The following is a 21229-nucleotide window of genomic DNA, read 5'->3' on the forward strand; positions in this document are numbered from 1 at the left end:
GAACAAATCTGCTTCCCGGATGGAAGGATGGGAACTCTAGGGAAGCACATTGTGGACTCCAAATCCCCTGGGCCAGCTGTCAGAAAATAAGAGGAAAATGGCTAGGTGAGTGGTCTAGGGAATCCTCAGTTGCCCAGTTTGTTTTCAAAGTAGGCTACTGAGCATACTTCTTAAGTATTGTTTGCAGGGTCCCCAAAGTTCAATGGCACTCCACTCCAGTACTCTTGCCTGGAAAATCTCATGGACGCAGGAGCCTGGTAGGCTGCAGCCCATGGGGTCGCTAAGAGTCAGACACGACTGAGCGACTTCACTTTCACTTTTCACTTCCATGCATTGGAGAAGGAAATGGCAACCCACTCCAGTGTTCTTGCCTGGAAAATCCCAGGGACGGGGGAGCCTGGTGGGCTGCCGTCTATGGGGTCGCACAGAGTCGGACACGACTGAAGCGACTTAGCAGCAGTAGCAGCAAAGTTATAAGGCTTAGGCCTGAGGCAGGAGTATAGTTACATAGAATCAGAATCTGCCCATGAAGGAGTTATGGCTTAGTTTTATTCTGGAGTTCAGTATGAAGATTTATTTGGAGTTAAGCCAGCATTAATACTTAATGTTACATGATGATGCAAAATTAGTGAGAAGGAAAATATAGGAGACATTAGGGTTCTGATTTGGAAATAAATGGAGAGGGGGATAAAAAGTAACCAAGTATCACCAGAAATATGTGAATTACATTTAACCACCACGACTGAATAAACTCTCCAAAGTGCATAATGTTGGCCTTTCCATCTCCTGAGTTTGAAGTAGCTTTAAAAAAACCAAAACAGAATTCTGCTTTTACAGAAAAAGAAGTGAATAAAGATTTTTTTAAATGGTAAATGTACTGAGGACTCCCTAAAAAAATACACCACGTATACCCTGTTGGACTACATACCTGTCTATTTTGAAGTGCTCCAAACAAAGGTTTTCCTTCATCTCCCAACAGGTTTTCTCAAAGAGCAAGAATAAGAAAAGTAATAAATTTTGAATACTGCTACAACTGTATACTTGGTTTCTAGGTATCAGATGTTCCTTAATTCTAGTTTTGACCAAACAGAAAAGTGCGTTGCACTTTTCCCCTTCAAAATTTCATGTTTAAGTCTATGCCAAGATTTCCACATTTTTGAGTGAGAGGATACTACAGAGGCAATGTAGATCATGGACAAATTGCTTTTATAAATAATAAAACCCGTGGAGCAATCTATAAAGAACACCTGGGAAAAACAAAGCATTCTGCTTTACTTAGCCTCCTTTTAACATCTCTTCTATGCAAAAAGAAAAAACAATTTCAATTGAAGTATAGTTGACTTACAATATTAGTTTCAGGTTTATAGTAATTGGATGCTTTTACAGATTATACTCCATACAAAGTTATTATAAAATATTGACTATATTCCTATGCTTTATATTACTTCCTTGTAACTTTAAATATACTTCCTTGTAAGTATTATATTACTTTCTTATAATAATGTTATGTCTAGTAGTCTTTACCTCTTAATCTCCTTCACCTATTTTGCTCCTACCCTTACCGCTCTCCCCTCTGGTAACCACTAGTTTGTCCTTTGCGAGTCTGTTTCACTATATTGGTTTATTTGTTTCATATTTTAGATAGCACATATAAATGAAAACATACAGTATTTGTCTTTCTCTGCAAAAACCCCCCTAATTTTAAAAGTATAGCTGCAACCTATTTTGTTAAAAAAATACATAAAACAAATGTAAGTAGCTTTATTGTTAAGTACTATTAAAAAAGAATTAGAGTTATAGGATAGAACAAGGTGAAGTTGAAAATACAAAAAACCCATAAGCTCAGAAATATATTTTGCCTTGTTGGCTAGGGTATATTACTGAATCACTTATTTTCACTCATCTTTGGCAGCACACACATCTATGAGGCTGGAAAGCTTATTTCCTATTATCCTTTTCCATTTTTGAATGGACAGTAATAAAAGACCCTCTGTCTTGATTCCTCAACTATTTTTCTTAACTATGCCAACACATCCTGCATATGTCTCTCCACACCCATAGGGAGTGAGATAAGTTAGCTGTTTATGTGCTAGGAATAAAGCACAGCCTTATATCCACTGGATGGAAAAAGCCCTATAGCAAAAGCAATATAACACTCTATTAATCAAATAATTTCCAATTACTTTGTTACAGAAACACATATGAAGAATCAATCCTATTCTCCAATGAACTCCTCATCCATTCTATGACAAAACTATCACTTCTAAAAATGTTCAAGGCCTAAGTAAAAATCTCCAATTCCTAATGCTTGTGTTCCCCAAATAGTCAAGTGTAAAGGTACCTTTACTGGCAATCTGCAGATAATTAATAGATCATGACTCCAAAAGAATGCTTAACATTTCATATCAAATTGTTCAGATTCTATTTAAACCTCATTTTCCCCTTTTCTCCTTTTATTTAATGACAGTAAATATAAACTTGTGTATTTATTTTTTACCCACAATTGAAGTCTGACAGGTTTGGAAATGACTCCTAAAATCTGTTCACAGAGACTAATGCTGGCATGCAGAAAGGGTCTGTGAAAGAAGTAGCTTTGTGCTACTTACTTCAAATCATGAGACAGGGTCATTTTACAAAACTTTACTTAAATGAGGAAAATGTGGTAGAACCATTAAAAACAACTTCCAAAAATACTGGAAAATGAGTCTGAAACTGGCTTAAAGACAATATGAAAGAATTACAATTCTTAAATGTTTGTCATGTAGTACTCTTATCTTCTGACTGTCATAAGCAAATATATTATTTTAAAAATCTGAGTGATTCTTCACTGCTTCATTTCCCCTAGCTTTAATGAGACCGAAGACCATGTAAATGTAAGGTGTATAACCTGTTGATTTGATACACTTTTCTCTAAGAAGCTTTCACCACGGCAGAGAATCTAACAGTAGGCTTCCCTTCAGATTTGGGAGGTTTCTTGCTGTTAATCTTTCTCCTGACCACCTCAGTCTTCCTTTCTCTCTCCTGGTAATTTTTTAGGTAGTTTGGTTTACCTTTCTTTTTCCTCTCAAAGTGTAAAAGAAATAAAAATTACTGGATATTTCTGGGCTGATTCTCCTTCCTTTGCTTTTTCTCGTATCTTTCATTGTTATATTGCCACCTTTTAAATACAGCTTGCTTCACGCTGTTCAAGTATATTTAGTTTTCTGTTACGTATGCCCATTTTTGCAGTTAAAAGAGATCAAAACAAAATATCCTATAACTAAATGGCATCATGCCACCTAATCTACCGATATACCAAGAGTCCTTAAACAAGTCAAAGTATTCCAGGCCATTAGGGTAGGAGAAAAGGAACAATATTTGATCAGCCAATGTTAATTCTGTTTCTATAAAAGCTCCAAACCAGTTTTCTTATAGGCTTTACCAATTGCCTGGATAGTAAAAGCACATGTGCTCCAGGTCATCATGGGGATTCGAGGATCTGTTTCATCAGGAGGCACTTTCAATCCAATTCTAAAAATTGTTGTGGCAAAGAGAAGGACCATTTCCTTGATGCTATTAGAATAATTTAACCTAAAAATAAAACAAGAAAAATTTAAATAAGGATTTAGTAAAGGGGCTACCTACTGAGAAGTCCACTTAGATACTGAAGCAAGAATTTAACTTCTTTTGAAGGTTTATTCATTAAGAAAAAAATGGTGAAAGCAGAACTGTAGCTCCTATGGGTAGAAAAATGTATCTGACAAAATGGTAATGACCTAGATAATTTCTTGTAAAAGATGCAGTAAATGATCACAGCAGAAAGGGTCGAGGTCCAAATTAAGAACAGGTTAGAGACAGGATTAAAAATCAGAGGAAACATATCTGACATAAATTTCAGTATATGAAAAGGGACCAAGAAGTACTTTTGTGCTGATAGGGGTGTATGTGTGTCTGTGTTTATATATAATAATTCATATACTAGCAATGATAATTCCTGATTTCGTGAACTTCTATTTGTAACAAGTAACAAGTATTTTCAGTAGTGATGGGATATACAATGTAAACAAGGATCACAACTAGAAAAATGAACCTGAGATATTATTCATTAAATAATAGTATCTGGTTTGGATACATTGTATTTTTCACAGTGTCTTCACATCAATATCTTCTCAATAACTGTATGAGGTAAATTAGGAGACCACTGTCTCAATCTTACAAACAAGAAAAGGAATTGCAGTGGGGGTGGAGTGACCTGAAACTTTTTAGAAGTCACAGGGCAAGTCAGATGCGACTTTAACTTAAGTCTCTTAAATTCTGCTCTTCCTATAGGTGGAAATATATAAAGATAGCATTTTTGTTGGTTAAAAATAGTTAATTATAGTCATGGTTTGTCTTAACACATATTAAATACATATTACTCTATCTCAAATCACTTAATATCAGCACAAATAAAACTCTAGGGAGATGGCAACAAGATAAAAATGGGATTAACAAAACACTTTCACAAATAAAGCAAGAAGGAAGGAAGGAAGAATTGTTCTTCACTATTAATTTTCACAACCATTTACAAACTTCTCTTGTTTAGATACTTACGAAGACTGAACTCCGTAACTCAAAATTGAATGGAACTCAAGAGTAGAATCACCCATTCCTTGATCAAACAGGACTGGAATTGTTGGGTTTTCTCCTTACAAATTAAAAGGAAAAAGAAAAAAAATCATGGGAGTTTAGTGTGACACATACTTTTTAAAGCTTTTGTAAATTACATACAATCACTTTAGAAAATTTGGATAATGCTAATAAGCAATAAATAATCATTCAAAATATTTCCACCCAGATAATCAGACAGCATGAGGGTGATATTTTTCTATTCTCCATATAAATGTTACACATGTAGATTTTTTTTTTCTTAAAAGGATAATAATTCTAGCACCATTGTGTATCTTGATTTTTCATTAAAAGACCATATATATCTTCCACATCAGTGACTGTCCCTCTTTATTTCTATTTTTAGTGAATGCATAGTACTCTGTTAGTAAGGCAGCATACTTTAGTGAATAAGAGCACAGATCAGGAGACAAGTTGCCTGGGTCTGAATCCCAGCTCTGCTAGTGACTATTACTAAGACCTTGGGTGAATACTAAGCCTAAACAAATGAAGTCTGTCATTCCCACAAGTGCAATGAGTTAGTTTTCTTCTGGTGGTTCTTGAGATTCTTCATCTTTGGTTTCCAGAAGTTTGGGTATGACTATGCTTTTAAGTTTATCTGTTGGAGGTTCACTGAGCTTAAATTTATAAATCTAAGTCTTTCACCAATTTGTAAAGTTTCCAGCTATAAATCCTTCAAATATTTTTTCAGTATCATCATTTTTCTTTTCAGGACTCCAATGACACAAAACATTGGGTTAAAGGGAACAAAAGAAGGCTCCCTATGTCCCTAAGGCTACGTGTTTTTCTCCATCACTTTGCTGTCAATTCTTCATTGCATAATTTCCCTTATCTAATTTCAAATTCACTGATTCTTATCTCACCACCTCCCATTCTACTACTGAGCCCATTCAGTTAAAAATTTTTTTTCATATAGTATTCTTTCAATTCTGTTATCTCCGTTTGGTCCTTTTTCTACATATATATGTTTTTTCCCCCCTCTGCCGAGAACCTCTGTCTTTCCATTCACTTCCATGAGTGTTCATCTTTAATTCATGTTTCATCATTATAAACCTGCTTTAAACTTTTTGTCTGAAAAGTTCAACATTTAAACATCTCAGGATTGGAACTTGGTTGATTGTTTCTTCCTTGAGAGTTGGTCAGATCCTCCTGGTTCTCTGTACCTTGAGTAATTTTGGATTCAGTTCAGTTCAGTTCAGCCACTCAGTCGTGTCCAACTCTTTGCGACCCCACGGAATATAGCATGCCAGGCTTCCCTGTCCATCACCAGCTCCAGGAGCCTGCTCAAACTCACGTCCATCAAGGTGGTGATGCCATCCAACCATCTCATCCTCTGCTGTCCCCTTCTTCTTCTGCCTTCAATCTTTCCCAGCATCAGGGTCTTGGATATTTTGAATATCCATTAAAAAAAAAGGCTTGCATTAAAATTCTCTGGAAAAATGTACCTTTTTTGTTGTTGTTCTAGTAGGCAACCAACCCAATTAGGTTCCATAAGTTTTGTTTCACTCTGTGAGTGGTGGTTCCAATGTTAGTTTTCAGAGCCTTTGTTAAGCTGTTTGGGTCTGCCAGTACATGTACTACTCAGAACTTAGATTGGGACTTGAGTGGTGGTTTAATGTAGTTTCAGTCTCAAAGCTGTTTCTTTGGGCCTGTTCTGTACCTGTGTAGGCTGGAGGTGAGCTCTGGACCTGTGTTGGTCTCAAAAGGAGAAGATTCCTTTTCATAGTGCTCTCCTCTCTGGGATTTCCCCCTATTCTCTCTAGCTGCAAGGGGCCCTGTTTCCCATTTCCTTTAGTCAAAATGATCAATTTCTTTCAGCTTTATAGTCCCCTGTGCTGTCATGCAGATTCACATGACTAGAGTTAACCTTGGGATGGAGCTGTGAGGCAAATAAATGGCTAAGACTCCACACTTCCAATGCAGGGGGCACAGGTTTGATCTCTGGTCAAGAAACTAGGATCCCACATGCTGAGTAGTATGGCCAAAAAAATAAATTAAAATAAAATGAAACAAAAACACCTAACTGGGAATTTAAAAAAAGAAAAGAGGATTCACCCTGCAGTTTTTGGAACACAGTGGTCCCATTTCTCCCAGTTCTTTTGGCAAGTAAGACTGATTTTCTGTTGGGATTTTAGATGTCTATGTGGCCACCACGGCAGTGCAGTTCCATGACTGGAGATGGCCTTGGGAAAGAGCCAAAACAGAAAAAAACAAAACAAAAACACATGCAACAGGAATTCCCTGTACACTCTCCAGCTTCTGAGGAGCTTTTTCTCAAGTTTTCTGGCTAGAAAGATGGCATCTCGTCTGGGTTTTTTACTGTTCATGTCTACTGCATAGTTCTGTGTCTCAGGCTATGCCAGGGTCAGAACTGGGGAATAAAGGAGGAACAAAAACTCCCAGGAAACTCACTGCTTATACTAAACAGTCCTCAGCTTTGTACTTCCTCCCCTTGGCCTAAGGAAATCTCTATTTTCTAATATTTAATGAATCTGTATTTGCAAACCGTATTTTAGAGCAAAAAGTACTTAAAAAAAAAAAAGATTCTGACACTTAAATCTCACGCAGCTAAATATAAAATAATTTTAAGCAAACCTTTAGCATGTTTCATATTATAACCTGTTATTCTGGCCAGAACAGTCTGTATCCATCGTTCCAGGGTCAAAAGTTGAGCAAGAGGTTCTGTATTCTCACTGAAAATTGATATTTGAAAGTTATTAAAGCCATTGGCACAGGTCAAACTGAAAAGCTGAATTTGTAGGGTCTTTCTGTGGATAAATAATTGTATGAAAAAGTAAAACTCCTCCAGATTAGCTTCCTAGGTCATAGAAACACACGTGTCTAAAAATGCAGTTTTGGGAGGGAGAAGAAATTTTAAAGTACAAAGAATAAGATAACACCCTTATACCCATTTCCTGGAAGCAACAGAAAAATGTCAGTAAGTGAAATCACCCTTTCAGCTGCTCAAGTCAAAAACTAGGTGTCATCACTGATGTATATGATTCCCTCAAACCCCACATTCTAATCTATCAGCTAGTCTTAGGTTTTACTTGCTAAATATATCCCAAATTGATCACTTCTTTCTATCTCCTTCATGATTACCCTAATCCAAGTTACGTTATTCCTCACCTGGACTGCTTCAGTAGGCTGTTCTTCCTGCTTCCACGATGGTGTTTCTTTATCTATGTATTCATCAAACAACAGCCAGGACGATTTTAAAAATGTAAATCATATCATATCACTTCCCTATCCAAAACATTCCAATGGTTTTCCATTACACATAAAACACAGTTCTAATTTCCAATCTTGGCTCATAAGACCTTTTAGGATCTGGTTCTTTGCTTGCTGCATCCCAAGCATACTGCCTTCTTACTGTGCCTTGAACTTGCTGCCTTCTTGCTATGTCTCCATCATGCTGATATGTTCCTACTTCAGGGTCTTTGCTCTCAGTGTTGCCTGTGCTTAGAATTCTCTTCTTTCAGAGAACAGAACTGGTGTCTCTCTCAGAGAATAGAACCGGTGACATAGAACAAGTGTTACTATCTCAGAGAGGAGCTCCCTGCTGACTTGGTCTATAAAGAACCTCATGCACTGGTCTGTCCTCTGGCTCTTTATGATTCTAGTTTAGTCTTTCACACTATTTCTCAGTACTCAATACTCCATATTTATATGTTTATCGTTGGTCTCTCTTCTCTGTAATACAAATTCCATTGCACAGGAGCTTGATCCAAACTAACAACAAAGGCAGACCAGAAATGGAGTTATTAAAAAGAACTATAAAGTAGAAATTTGTTTACTTAAAGGATAGTTTTAAGTGAAGTCAAAATATACAACGAACTGTGCCAAAATTCTTATCTCTGGGCACAAATTTGACCTAAGAATTTTTTCAGTTTTCAGAAATGAAAGTATACTTGGATTTGTTATAATCAATTTTCTTTAAAAATGCTAGCTTATTAGCTTTGATAAAGTTTTTTATATGCCCTTAACTTCAGTATCTTGGTGGTGGTTTAGTTGCTAAGTCATGTCCAACTCTTGTGATCCCATGGACTATAGCCTGCCAGGCTCCTCTGTCCATGGGATTCAGGTTATACTCACAAGGACTTTCTAACAAAAGAGGCAAATATATTCCTACTATACAGGTAAGTTCAAATGCCTAATAAAAATGTTATGTATAATTATTTTTTTTTCAGATCCTAAGTAACAAAATTGTTACTACAGATTTAAATTGTTACTACAAGTGTCCCAGGGCTTGAAGAGACCTACCTGTAAGGATCAGTCTAACTTTAGAAAGGACTGCCCTGAGACATCCTATTCTTAAAGATACAAGGAAAGAAAGTGCTGAATATTCTTTAGAGAATAATTTACATATTAATAATTCTTACTTGGGAAACCACTGTGTAAAATAGGCTTGCACAGGCTAACAAGAAGTTGTGACTTTATTTTACTATGATTTATTTTTGTTTATGGTTGTGGTTATTGCTGCTGTTTAGTCACTAAGTCATGTCCAACTCCCCATGGACTGTAGCCCACCAGACTCCTTTGTCCATGGGACTCTGTAGGCAAGAATACTGGAGTGGGTTGCCATTTCCTTCTCCAGGAGATGTTTCTGACCCAGGGATTGGACCCAGGTCTCCTGCATTGACAGGTGAGTTCTTTACCACTAGCCAACCTGTGTGTAGTTAGGTGAGGCTTTAGAGTCAGGTCTAGGTTCAAATCTTTGGTCTGTCTTGGGACAAGTAAAAACCACTCACAGTCTCCAATTCCTCATTTTTAAATGGGAATAACAATACCTACTTCATTAGACTATATTAAGAATAAAAAAAACATATAGCATAGAATGCTTACATGTTAGTCAACAAATAAAAGATAAATCTTTCTGATGACACCTTCTTCCTAAAAGATGACATTCTATGTCCTAGTACACTAAGTAGAAGACAATTCAAAATTATGTTTTCTAATGACATGGAATAGTAGAGACAGAGCAACTACTTACTGGACCTGACTTCCAATCCTACCACCTTTTGTTGGGGAAACCACATTAAGTGTTTTAGCAATAAAATAATTTTCTTGAGAAAAACTAATATCTATCACTACAAATTCACTGAGTTAAAAAAAAACTAATAGCAACAATAATAAATATTAATAGTACTGTTATCATCATGTAGAATCATGAGAATTTTGAAATAAACAATTAAGTGTTCTAGCTGTCATAAAAAACTAATAGATATTTGCTGTTAAATTCCATTCAGATGGTCAGAATACAAAAGTTTAAAAACTTGTTCTGAAAACTAAAGAACTATTCATAGATGAACATATTGTTTTCATTTACATTTATAGTTAACATTTTGTCCATATCTCTATAACTACAGCATTTGGGTCTTTAGAAAATAGAATAAAAATAATAATACAAAGATCTGAAGAGTAACCAAACCCCAAATAGCAACTCTAATGCTGGCAAAGTACTCTAAGAAAGGAATAGATATTCTTTGCAACTTTTTTCCTTCTGTGACAGCTAAGACAGAGAAGCAAAGTTCTATTGCTTTAATCGCTCTTAGAAGAAAGATGCAAGTAAATATACATTCCAGTTCTTTTAGAAATCAAAAATTGGGGCTTTTATCATATTTTTAAAGTTGAATCCAAGTAATAAAATTGATTTAGTATATTACTTTAAATTGCAAAGAAAAAAGAAAAACTCATAATCTAATCAAAACAGTTACAATGAAAAAGATTAAAGACAACTTAAAAGAAAATTAACCAAAACATTAATTTAAATATACCTGCTTATCTTTTGATGTTGCAAAGGAATAATGGGGATCACAGTATTGCACAGAGACTTGCATAGAGGGCAAAGATACTCTCCACTCTCCAAGTCGAAAAGATCAACATGTATGCGCTGCTGAGAGCTCAGCTGTACAGCTTCAAAATACCTGCAAAATTCCAAGACACAGGTCCATTTGAAACTACACATGTATCTTTGCTCTAATCCAAGTGAAAAAATGTGGAATTTTTGCCCAAATAAACATCTTTAGAATCTACATGCAAAAATACACAAATTACAGAAGAAATAGCATGCCCATTCTTTTGGGAGTAAACTGGAGGACACATCAGGGCAGAAACAAATTTAAAATAGTTTTACTGAATTATATTGATAAACCTGTCTCTTGCCTCAACAGCATAGGGATATATAATACAGATACTATGTCCCTCTGTTTCCAATGACCAAGCAAACTAGTAAGTGCAATTATAGGAAAATCATGTATTTTAATCTGATGCCAAAAAGGTAAACCTGATATAAAATATTTCCCAAGAAAAATACTTCTGCATTTTTATCTCTTCCAGACATATAACTAGAATTTCATGTCCTATTCTATCTCAGAGATATTTTTCACTGTATGTTTTGAGGGGAATCAGATTTTTATAAAGATAACTACTTTTTATCCAAATAATGGTAAAGAAAGACTAATTCCTTTGGGAAAGAAAGTACAGTGAAAAATTTAAGTTGATAATTTTATACACTAATTTCAAAGGGTGATACTATAATGAGTATCATGCAAACAAAATTAATAATTAAAACTGCTTCAATTATTCAAATAAGAAGAAAAGAAGACATGAGAAAACATGCCTTTTTGTGGCCTTTAGAGAACTTCAATATTCCTAGCTTCTTTCAAGAAAATGTCAGAAGGACAACTTACTTCTGCCAGCACACTGCATGCATTACGTGACCACAGCTCCCTGTGTAAGTTCCATATGCCAAGTCTGCATCCATGAAAAGTGGGTCCATGGTTTCTGATACAAAAAGACAAAATATAAGGTATATATTCATCTGTTCCACAATGATAAAAAGAAACCAAACAAACAAGAGGTTATCACTTCTAACATTCTAACCATAAACTTTCTTAAGAATGTTCGAGAATATCAGGGTAGTAGGATACATATTCATAATGGTTAAGTAAAAAGAGGAAAACATAAAGCTAGACTTCAGGTATGATTAGTGTGGATTAATGACAACTACTATTCATAATGTACATTTTTATCTTAACAATAAGTTTCAAGTTGCATTATTTTGGTTTCATTAGGTTTCAAGTTGCATTATCTTGGTTGTTGAAGTGATATTCTATGATTCAAGTACAATTTCTTCATCTGTAAAAGAAGCAAATATTGATACCTAGATCACAGTGCTGTTGTGAGGAGTGAGTGAATACACAGAAAGCACTTAATCAGTGAGTATTAATCAGTGGCACACAGTGAGTATTCATTAAATGTTAGCCTTTTTTCACAACTGTGGTATAAATATGGTAATACAGTAAAATGTTTGCTTCCTTGTATTTTCCAATGGCTTCATAATAATAAAAGGTCCTTTTAATTTAAAGAAAACATTAGCCTTTTTTTATCATTTTTATTATTTCAAAGGTATTTAAAAATTAAAGCAGATAACTCCTAATGTGATGTAAGAGTTATTTAATACAGCACATTACCTAATTAGTACTCCAGCCAAGAAAATGTTTAACAAGATCCTAATCACATGGCAACAATCAGACAAATCCTCAATGTAAAACACTGTACAGGACAACTAACTAGTTTGCATTCTTCAAAAAAATTATTATCACCAAAAAAAAAAGGAAAGGCAAGTGACTTCTAGATTAAAACAGACATAACAAAAGCAACATATGAAACATGTCTGAATCCTAAATGAAAAAAATAGTCTAGCTATACATACAAAAGACTTTCTGAGGACAGTTGGGGGAAATTTGAATATGGATTTTATATTAAAAGATATTCCCAAATTATTAATTTTCTTAAATGTTATACCCAGTATGGTAGACAAAAAATATTAGATAGATTAGTTTTAGAAAATGCATGTGGAAACATTTAGGGATGAAATGCCATGAATTCCTACTTTCAATGGTTCAGCAAAACCAAATGGAGATGGAAGGATTAGACAGACAGACAGAATGAGCAATGTGGCCCTATGCTAACCAAAAATTTAAAAAATAGACAAAGGAGCCAACTTGGTATGTAAAAACTTGAGAATTTTACAAATGGGTAAATTGTGATCTGACCAAATAAGGCTAAATACAACCTCACTCCCAAACTTCTTTCAGATAGTAATTTTTCAAATTACACAGGAAAGAAAAGAAATGGTCAAAAAGACATTTTAATAAATACATACCCCCTGAGAGTTCTATGGGTTTTCCCCTGTGCTGGGTTAAGGCGGTGGATTTCTGGACACAGGCTGATAATACCATGGCATTATTTTCTATTTTCACCTCTTGTTCTTCTTGGCAGAGGATGCATGTCAGCACCTCCTTTTCAGTAATTGATGGACCCCGTTTAGGACCCAAAGCAATTCTAGAGTAGTCATTGACTGCTGGGGTGCTACCAAGAGAAATGACCAGAAATGAGGACACATGTTTTGGTCACCTGTCTTTATATTCTGGTAGATTTTAAGTAACTGTAGGGCAAGAACTTTAAGAACAAAAATAATAAAATAAAAATTATACTTAGAAATATTAGCTTAAAATCCACCCCTCCCCCATTTTTCTGACTTTCATCAGTTAATTTGCTTACTAGAAAATACATTCTGTGTTGCAAAGTGCAAAAAAAAAAAAATGCAGATCACACAGTAGAACATATATTATACTTAACTGATATTAAAAAAGTAATGCATGCTTATTAAGAAATTTTGGAAAGTCTAGAAAAGTATAAAGAAGAAAACAAAAAGCATTATACTCTCACAACCTAGAAATAACCACTTGTATATTTCCTTCCAGTCTGCTTTCCAGTTACAATATTTTTTACATAATTAAGATCACATTATATAGAGTCTTATATCTTAGTTGTTTTTTCATATCATAAAAATTGCTTCAGAAACATTATTTTTAAATGGCTGTACAGCACCCTCACTCTATGTGCCATAACAGTTTTATTCTTTCCCACTTATTAGGCATTTAAGTTTCTATTCTACTTTGGTAGCTATTAAAATTAAAAACATACATCTTAATGATTTAGCAATTCATAAGATGCACTCAGTGTGTACAATAATAATAATAAAATAAGCAAGAGCAAATATTTACAAAGCACGAATTATAATGAGGCATTGTTTCAAATACTTCAAAAGTTATGCTACTTCATTGAATCCTTCCAACAATTCTATACGGTAGGTACTATTATTATCTCTGTTTTTCAGATGAAGAAACTGAAGCCTAGAGATGGCATGAGACTTACTTAATGATTCATCTAGTAAGTAACTGGGCTAGATGATCTGATTTCACAGGCCATGCTGCATAATACTGCCTATCTATCTGCACAAGAAGCTCCCTGAAATATTATGTATCATCGAACAAACTGGAAATAAATGAAATGGTCATCAATGTAAGTGAAATTATGTAATACAGAATACTATGCAGTTTTTAAAAAGTGGGTCTCATCTAGGTGTGGTCCTACATTCTAGGAGGCATCCAGCAACATGTGGGTAAAGTTAACCTTTTGGTTACTGAAGGCCTAGGGTACACTAATAGACTTTAAAGGATGAAGGGCCAGAGATGCTAAACGTGCTGCAATTTATGAAAAGAACTGCTGCCCAAATGCCACTGAGCTCATTTTATATGTGTGAACATACATATATAGATTTCTAAGACATAATATTAAATTAAAATGGGAAACTGAAGAATGATATGTACATAATGCCATTTATGCAAATAAAACAAAAGGCTGAATGACACATTCCATGGCTACATATATTTGTATGTAACAGCACAGTGAAAATTCTTATAAGATAACCAGAGTATCTCTGAAGGAGGGCAGAAAGGAGTGCAGGATTTCATTCAGTACTCAAGAAAATATATTTGTTATCCTGGGATAGGAAAAGCCTGCTTAAACAAGATATAAACAGTTAAAACTCTAAAAAACCAACAAATCTCTCTTCATTAACACTGAAAATTTGCTATAGCTAAAATTTCATAATTAATTTTAAATAAACAGGGAAAAATATGGGAAACATGGAACAAATTTTAATATCTATAATTTTAAAGGACTTCTAGAAATCAGTAAGACAAAAGTAAAGTACCCAAAATAGATGGGCAAAGGGTACTTGGAAGACAAAATGTAACAGGCTAGTGAATAATCATAAGAAAAGATGCTCAACCTAGTACTAACTAATCAGGGAATTTCAGAATAGCACAAATTTATAATCTTGATTATATCAAATATTTTCAAGTGCTGATAATTTTAAGTATTGGTGAGAATGAAAGAAATAGGAACTCCTCATACACTGCTGGGAGTAGACAGCTGGTGAAACTACTTTGGAGGGCAATATGGTAGTATCTATTAAAATTTTAAATACTTATAACCCAGTCCTTTCATTTAATAGATTCCACCCTAGAGAAGAACTTGTAGAATTGCAAAAGGGGACAAATAAAAATGTTCTGACACATTGTAATATGGGAAAATTGGGAAATAAGAGGAAAAACACCTTGTGTCCAAAATCTGATAAATAATGGATATCTAGAATATGGAATACTATGCAGCAGTTGTGAAGAATGACGCAGAATTACACTCTAGATCTATCAGTGTTGACATAAAAAGATTTAAAAGACAGAGTGAAAAAGCAAGCTGCAGACAAGGTATGATAAAATTTTAAAAAGCCACTAAAACACACAAAACAAGATTCATTATTATTCACATACACGTGTTTACTAATGTGTAGAAAGACACCTAGAACAACAGTTATTTATAACAATGGCTATAGGTGAAGGACCAGGAATGTAGAGGATGGTTAAAGGGAACTTACTGTGTTACTGTGAATTGTTCTCAATGAGAACACATATATTATGTGTACAATCAATCAGGCAATAAAAAGATTCTTAAAGCATTAGTGCCACTAATTAATTCTGAGTACATTTCTGCTTAAACCTCTCATTTAAATAAATATGCAATAGTCTCTTGTTCACTATTTTATAAATATTATATTGTTAATATGTAATATTGAGGGGGCTGGGACTTTTACTTGCTTTAAATTTTGTATTAGTTTTTAGTTTTACTACTGTTGTCATCCCAGGATAGTTTACCATCATATATGCATATTTTAATCTTTAAAATATTGAGTCAATAATCTTTGTGATTCTTTGCCAGGGTGCTCAGCTTCAGGATTACAGATGTATTATGTATAGCATAATGTTCCTGTTATGGTAAAAGCACAATTTCCTAAAAGTATCCACAACTTGAAGGTATTTTCAATATTTTAAATTAGAATGCTTTCAAAGTACCATTATTTTGCCTCCTCCCTTTTCTTACTGTATCTAAGTAACAGCCCACAAAGCACTGCTCTCAGAAAGTTAATTCATTTCCGTAAGAGCACACCATTGTCATACAGTCAGAAAACGAGGTTTACTAATTCTCATTCCAATGCGCTTTCCAGGTGGTGCAATGGTAAAGAATCCGCCTGTCAATGCAGACGATACAAGAGACATGGGTTCCATTCCTTGGTCGGGAAGATCCACTGGAGGAGGAAATGGCAACCCAGTCCAGTATTCTTGCCTGGAGAATCCCATGGACAGAGGAGCCTGGCAGGCTACAGTCCACGGGGTTGTAAAGAGTCAGATGCAACTAAGCACACACATGCACACATATTCCAATGTGCTCTCCATGACTATAACTCTAAGCACTGTCTTCTTTTTTAGAAAAAAAGAAAAATTAACATGGTGAAGAGCTGTTTTTGTTTTTTCCCATTCTATAGTAACAGCAGTCATTTTTATTGGAACTCATATAAAAATAAGGTGGAATATATGAACTAGAAAATGTACCTAAAAAAGCCCTCATATACAAGATAACAGGAGCTGATCTTTGCTATTTCCATCTTCATATCTTTTTGTGTGTAAAGGTTCCTGACAAACTTTACTGAATACTTGAACTGTGTATCAACATAAAATTACATCCACTAAGAGGTTTCACTGTGTCTTTGCTAGCTTAAAGTAGTGTAATTGCGCTTACTTTAAAATATATTTTGAAAAGACATCATTTAAAAGTGAATATGTAATTTTTCCTCCAAGAAAAAGTGAACTGCTAATTTTTGGTTTTGCTTTGTTTTACCTCTCTTCTTCCATAATGGAGTCTTCTTTCCCAGACATCTCTGATGTACTGTCATACATGAGTTTGTGAGTTTCAATGAAGTTTTTCTGTAAGGCAGACATCTGAGCCATGATCTTCTGGCGATGCAGCCTAGCAGCTTCAGCTTTTCTTTTTCGTTCTGCTTTTTCCTTATCATGAGTAATCTGAGTATTAAGAGATAACAAAAATTAGGTAAAATCCATTGTTGAAATTTACATATACTGTTCACTTAGGAAAAATTTCCTATAGTAAACCTAGATTCAATCTGATGTCTTAAAATCAACATACAGGCTTCATCACATCCTACAACTAACTGCTCTTTTGTTTACTTCAATAATTTAACTCATTAAAAAAAATTTTAACTTAAAAGGCCAAGTACCTTAAATATCTAACAAACTGCCTTTCATATTCAATGCAGGTATATTAAAAAACAAAGTTAAATAGTAATTCTGAATCACCTGTCAACCATTTAACGACTGACATTTAATCAATTTAAAATCAACTTGGTGATGTCTAAGTGTTACTCCTAGACCCACTGCTAAGAATGAGAATTTTAACAACATTACTGAGATATATTGGCATCTTTTTACTTATTTTAACTTAAGACCAGTGTTTTTCTTTTAGAAAAGATAGTTAATAACCACAAGTAAAAATATTTCAACAATTTTAAGACTGGAATCCTCAAAACCTGATTCATTATACTATGGAAAAATTCATAACCTAAATATTGCTGCATTTTATTGAATCTGAGACACACCATAATCCTGTGTTCCACTACAAATGCTGCTGATTAGATAATAAGAAGGCATGGATGTAAGACATTCCAACTTCTGATATTAAAATACTTCAAAAATTAATAAAATATGGTATTTTTCAACTGAGCTCCACTGAAAAGCAATTTCCTCTGCTCTTCCTATATACCTTTCAATAAATAGGTTCCTTGTAACTAACAGAAGCAGCTCCCTCATGCCAGTGAGGTTCAAAGACAGAGATGAATATTTCCGTCATTATAATGTTATTACCTCATCATTCTTAATAGAATCTGATCCTGATGTAGTTGCTACAATTAAACAAGATTTTTCTCTTAATCGCTTCACGGTGTCAAACATCTGTGAAAAACAGATAAAATGTTAAAAAAAAAAGTTTGGTTAAAGTTTGGTTAAACTGAGCAGAACAGAAAAATTCACTCATCTGATTTTGTCACATTTCCAAATGTCTCTGACTTAAGCTGTTTACGCACACACTCACACACACACATGCATACACACATACATATAAATACATAAGTAGCAATTCAGCTAAGAAGTTTGAAGATAGCAAAAATCAGCAGAATCAGTCTGCAGGATAAGCATACCTCTATTTTCTAGGGAAATTTTTTTTTTTTTAATTTCAAGTAACATTGCTAGTGCAAAGACATAAAGACAAAGATATAATATGGAAAGTGAAATCTTTTCTTCTTGATGCCAGTCCCTCTCGCCCAAATCAACTAAATTTAAAGATATTAGCATTTCTTTGCAGGAAGAAAAATTAGAATATATATTTCTTTATATATAGTCTCATAAAAACTGATCCTACTATTATATGTTGTTTCCTACTTTCCATTTTCACTGACTCATTTATCTTTAGGGGTGTTTCCAAGTAGCTTATACAGATCTATCTTGCTCTTTTCATGTCCGAGTTTTACGGTTTTACTGACACAACATGCACATGTGTTGTGCACTCGTTGTCTTCACTGCACAGCCTGGCACAGGGATTGGTGACTCAGGTGGCCGGCTGGGCTGTTCTCTCCACAACTGCTCTGCACTTATTGGAGGGGACAGATTTGTTTGTACAATGAGATTTGGTGTACAGTAAGATTTGTTGCGTACCAGTGGCACCTCAAGCTCCTCAATGTTATGGACCAGGAACTTTCAGAAGCCACTGGGTAGCAAGTGCTTTGTTTCCCTGTTGCTCCCAACATTATCTGGCCCTTGAGTCTTCTGGCATCCCACTGTCAATGCCTCTGGTTTTCTCCAGTTACATTTAATTTTGACATATTGGCCTGACTGGTGCCAGATGAACTTCTTGGCCCTCAGGTCCTCTTTCTGACAATCTTGGGCTTTATGAGAGTGGCCATGAGGCCAAGTAGGAGATGGCTACCTCCACAGTCAGTGCCCAGGCAGAGATATCTCATTCTTTTTATTAATAAATATTAAGATTTCAGAGATAAGACAGCATGTCCATAAAACTTACAGTATTTATATTTTGAAAGAGCCTCAGTTTCATGAGGGAAAACCTCCCACAAGGAACTTACAACAAAACTTTATATTAGCCATTTGAATAAAATAGCCAATGTTTATAAGGTCAGACATTTGTGCTTTTCATATAGTTTGGCAATGAACTTCGGTATGTAATAGAAAAATTAATATAAAAAATAGAAAAAAAAATAGAAAAATAAACTTTCAGAGCCAGATCTCTAATTTATAATACCATTTACATAGGATATAAATATTGGACTAAATGATAGTTCAGTTCACTTTTAATTGAGATTATCATTGGCTTATAACATTCTATAAGTTTCATGTGCATAATGTTGTATTTCTACATCTCTGTACACTACAGCATGCTCACATCAAAAGCTTAGTTTCCATCCATTATGATACAGTTTGACTCCCTTTGCCCATGTCACTCTCCCCTTACTCCCTTCCTTCTGGTAATCATTACTCTGTTCTCTGTACATATGTGATTGGTTTTGGTTTGATCTATTCATTTATTTATTTAATTTCATCAAATTTAATATTCCACATATGAATGAAATTATAAAATAGTTATTTACTTCACCTCTTTTGTTTTTGTTTTATATTTTAAAATGATCATATTGGTAAGTTTAAGAAAAATACTAAATTATCATGAAATCTACTTCAAGAAAAATCTTGGTATTAACATTATCTTAGAGTTACATATCAAATTACATCACACTTATTTAAGAAGTATTTCTGATTAAGTAATCAAAAGGACAGACTGCTTGAATTACAAAGCAGTCAAAGATCTCCAATTGATATAAATGTGGCAAAAACCACTATATCTAATTATCAAAATAATATCTAGCTGATAACATAAAAATATTTTAATAAATACAGTGAGAACAAACTTCATAACCTTGGTTTCATGTTTCCATTTGGAGGGTTTTCCATTAAAGTAACATTCCTGACCTCTCTACGCCTCATCAACTTCTCCCCAAAGGTACTGCCATCCACTCGACAGTTCAAGCTCCAAATTAAGTCATCTTTGATTTCTCTCATTCCTCCTATCAAGTCTATCAGCAAGTTCTATAGCTCCTTCTGTCACATTATACCTCAATCAGTCCAGCTTCTTGCCATCTGCCCCCTAGACTATGTCATGGCTCATTTCTCACCAGGTTTACTGCAGTCATCTTTTAAAGGTGTTCCTGTTTTTATTCCTGTCCCTACAATCCATTTACCCTTGACCTCTAAGATCCTATATGACATGGCCCCTGGCAACGCCTCCGACTTTGCTGCCTACCTTTCTCTACCTCCCCCATTATGTTCCTAGTCACCGTAGCCTTCTCTTTGGCCACCTCGGGCTTTTGCATTGCTTTCTCCTCAATCTGGAGTACCTTCCCAGATTACTCTAAGACTGTCTCCCTGTCCTGCAGTGCCAAGTTACTACCTAAAGCCAGCCTTTCTGATTACCCGTATAGTTACCCCCACTCATCTACTGAATTATCCCGATATTTCTTGCTTATTGTCTGTACCTCAATGTATACTCCATAACAAGCACCTTATCTGTCTTTTTCAGAGCCTAGAAATGAGCATGGCACATAGCAGGTTTACTATACATATTTACTAACTAATAAAATAAATTTTCATTTATTAAAAAGACCCCTCCACTAAAACATAGGGAAATTAGTATTACTAACATGAAAAATTACAGGTGACCATGAAGATCAGTAATAAATAATTTTACAATTAGCAAATACTATGATTTAATCTTAGAGGCATGCAGAGGATTCTTAAATATTTAAACCAAGATATGATTCATTTAGTTTTAGGTTTACCTGGAGTATCCACATAATCATGTCCTTCTGCCCTTCTAACTGTGGAATCCCCTTGAGTTTTTCCAAAAGCATTTGTATATTCTGAGCATTCATGGCTGAACTTCCCAATCCTTTTTTAAAACACAAAAATTCTACATCATAAACATATACTTCATAATTACATATAAATTTTAATTTATAGTTAATGTTATTCAAATTGATAAAGTTTGGACTCAATCCCTTAACTACATTAATTTTTCGATGGAAGAATCTACAATCACAGAAAGTACCAAATACTAAATTAAATAACTTGAAAAACTGGAATTACTTTAGTTCTCTCTTGCACATTTTCTACTGGGTCTGCAAAGTGAAAACTACCCTTAGTGATCTGTCTCTTGCCTTTCCTCTACTTTGCTCACTGTCTGGTAAAAATACTTACTG

The 21229-nt window shown here is 34.6% G+C and overlaps 1 protein-coding gene and 1 pseudogene across 1 annotated transcript in view; both read right to left on the reverse strand.

Annotated features, from left to right (window-relative positions):
* The window catches only part of UBR1 (ubiquitin protein ligase E3 component n-recognin 1), a 162977-nt gene that overhangs the window by 48500 nt on the left and 93248 nt on the right, over positions 1-21229 (reverse strand). The window contains exons 27-36 of the mRNA XM_004010489.6: positions 20810-20919; positions 17775-17861; positions 16735-16916; positions 12818-13023; positions 11340-11433; positions 10425-10574; positions 7243-7340; positions 4573-4666; positions 3422-3570; positions 929-984 (exon numbers count right to left, since the gene is read on the reverse strand). Coding sequence (XP_004010538.1) covers positions 929-984; positions 3422-3570; positions 4573-4666; positions 7243-7340; positions 10425-10574; positions 11340-11433; positions 12818-13023; positions 16735-16916; positions 17775-17861; positions 20810-20919 — 1226 coding nt within the window. The remainder of the gene's footprint in view (positions 1-928; positions 985-3421; positions 3571-4572; positions 4667-7242; positions 7341-10424; positions 10575-11339; positions 11434-12817; positions 13024-16734; positions 16917-17774; positions 17862-20809; positions 20920-21229) is intronic.
* On the reverse strand, positions 17829-18868 carry LOC105615681 (large ribosomal subunit protein eL32-like; annotated as a pseudogene).

This window comes from Ovis aries, chromosome 7 (genome assembly GCF_016772045.2).
Source record: "Ovis aries strain OAR_USU_Benz2616 breed Rambouillet chromosome 7, ARS-UI_Ramb_v3.0, whole genome shotgun sequence".
Lineage (NCBI taxonomy): Eukaryota > Metazoa > Chordata > Mammalia > Artiodactyla > Bovidae > Ovis > Ovis aries.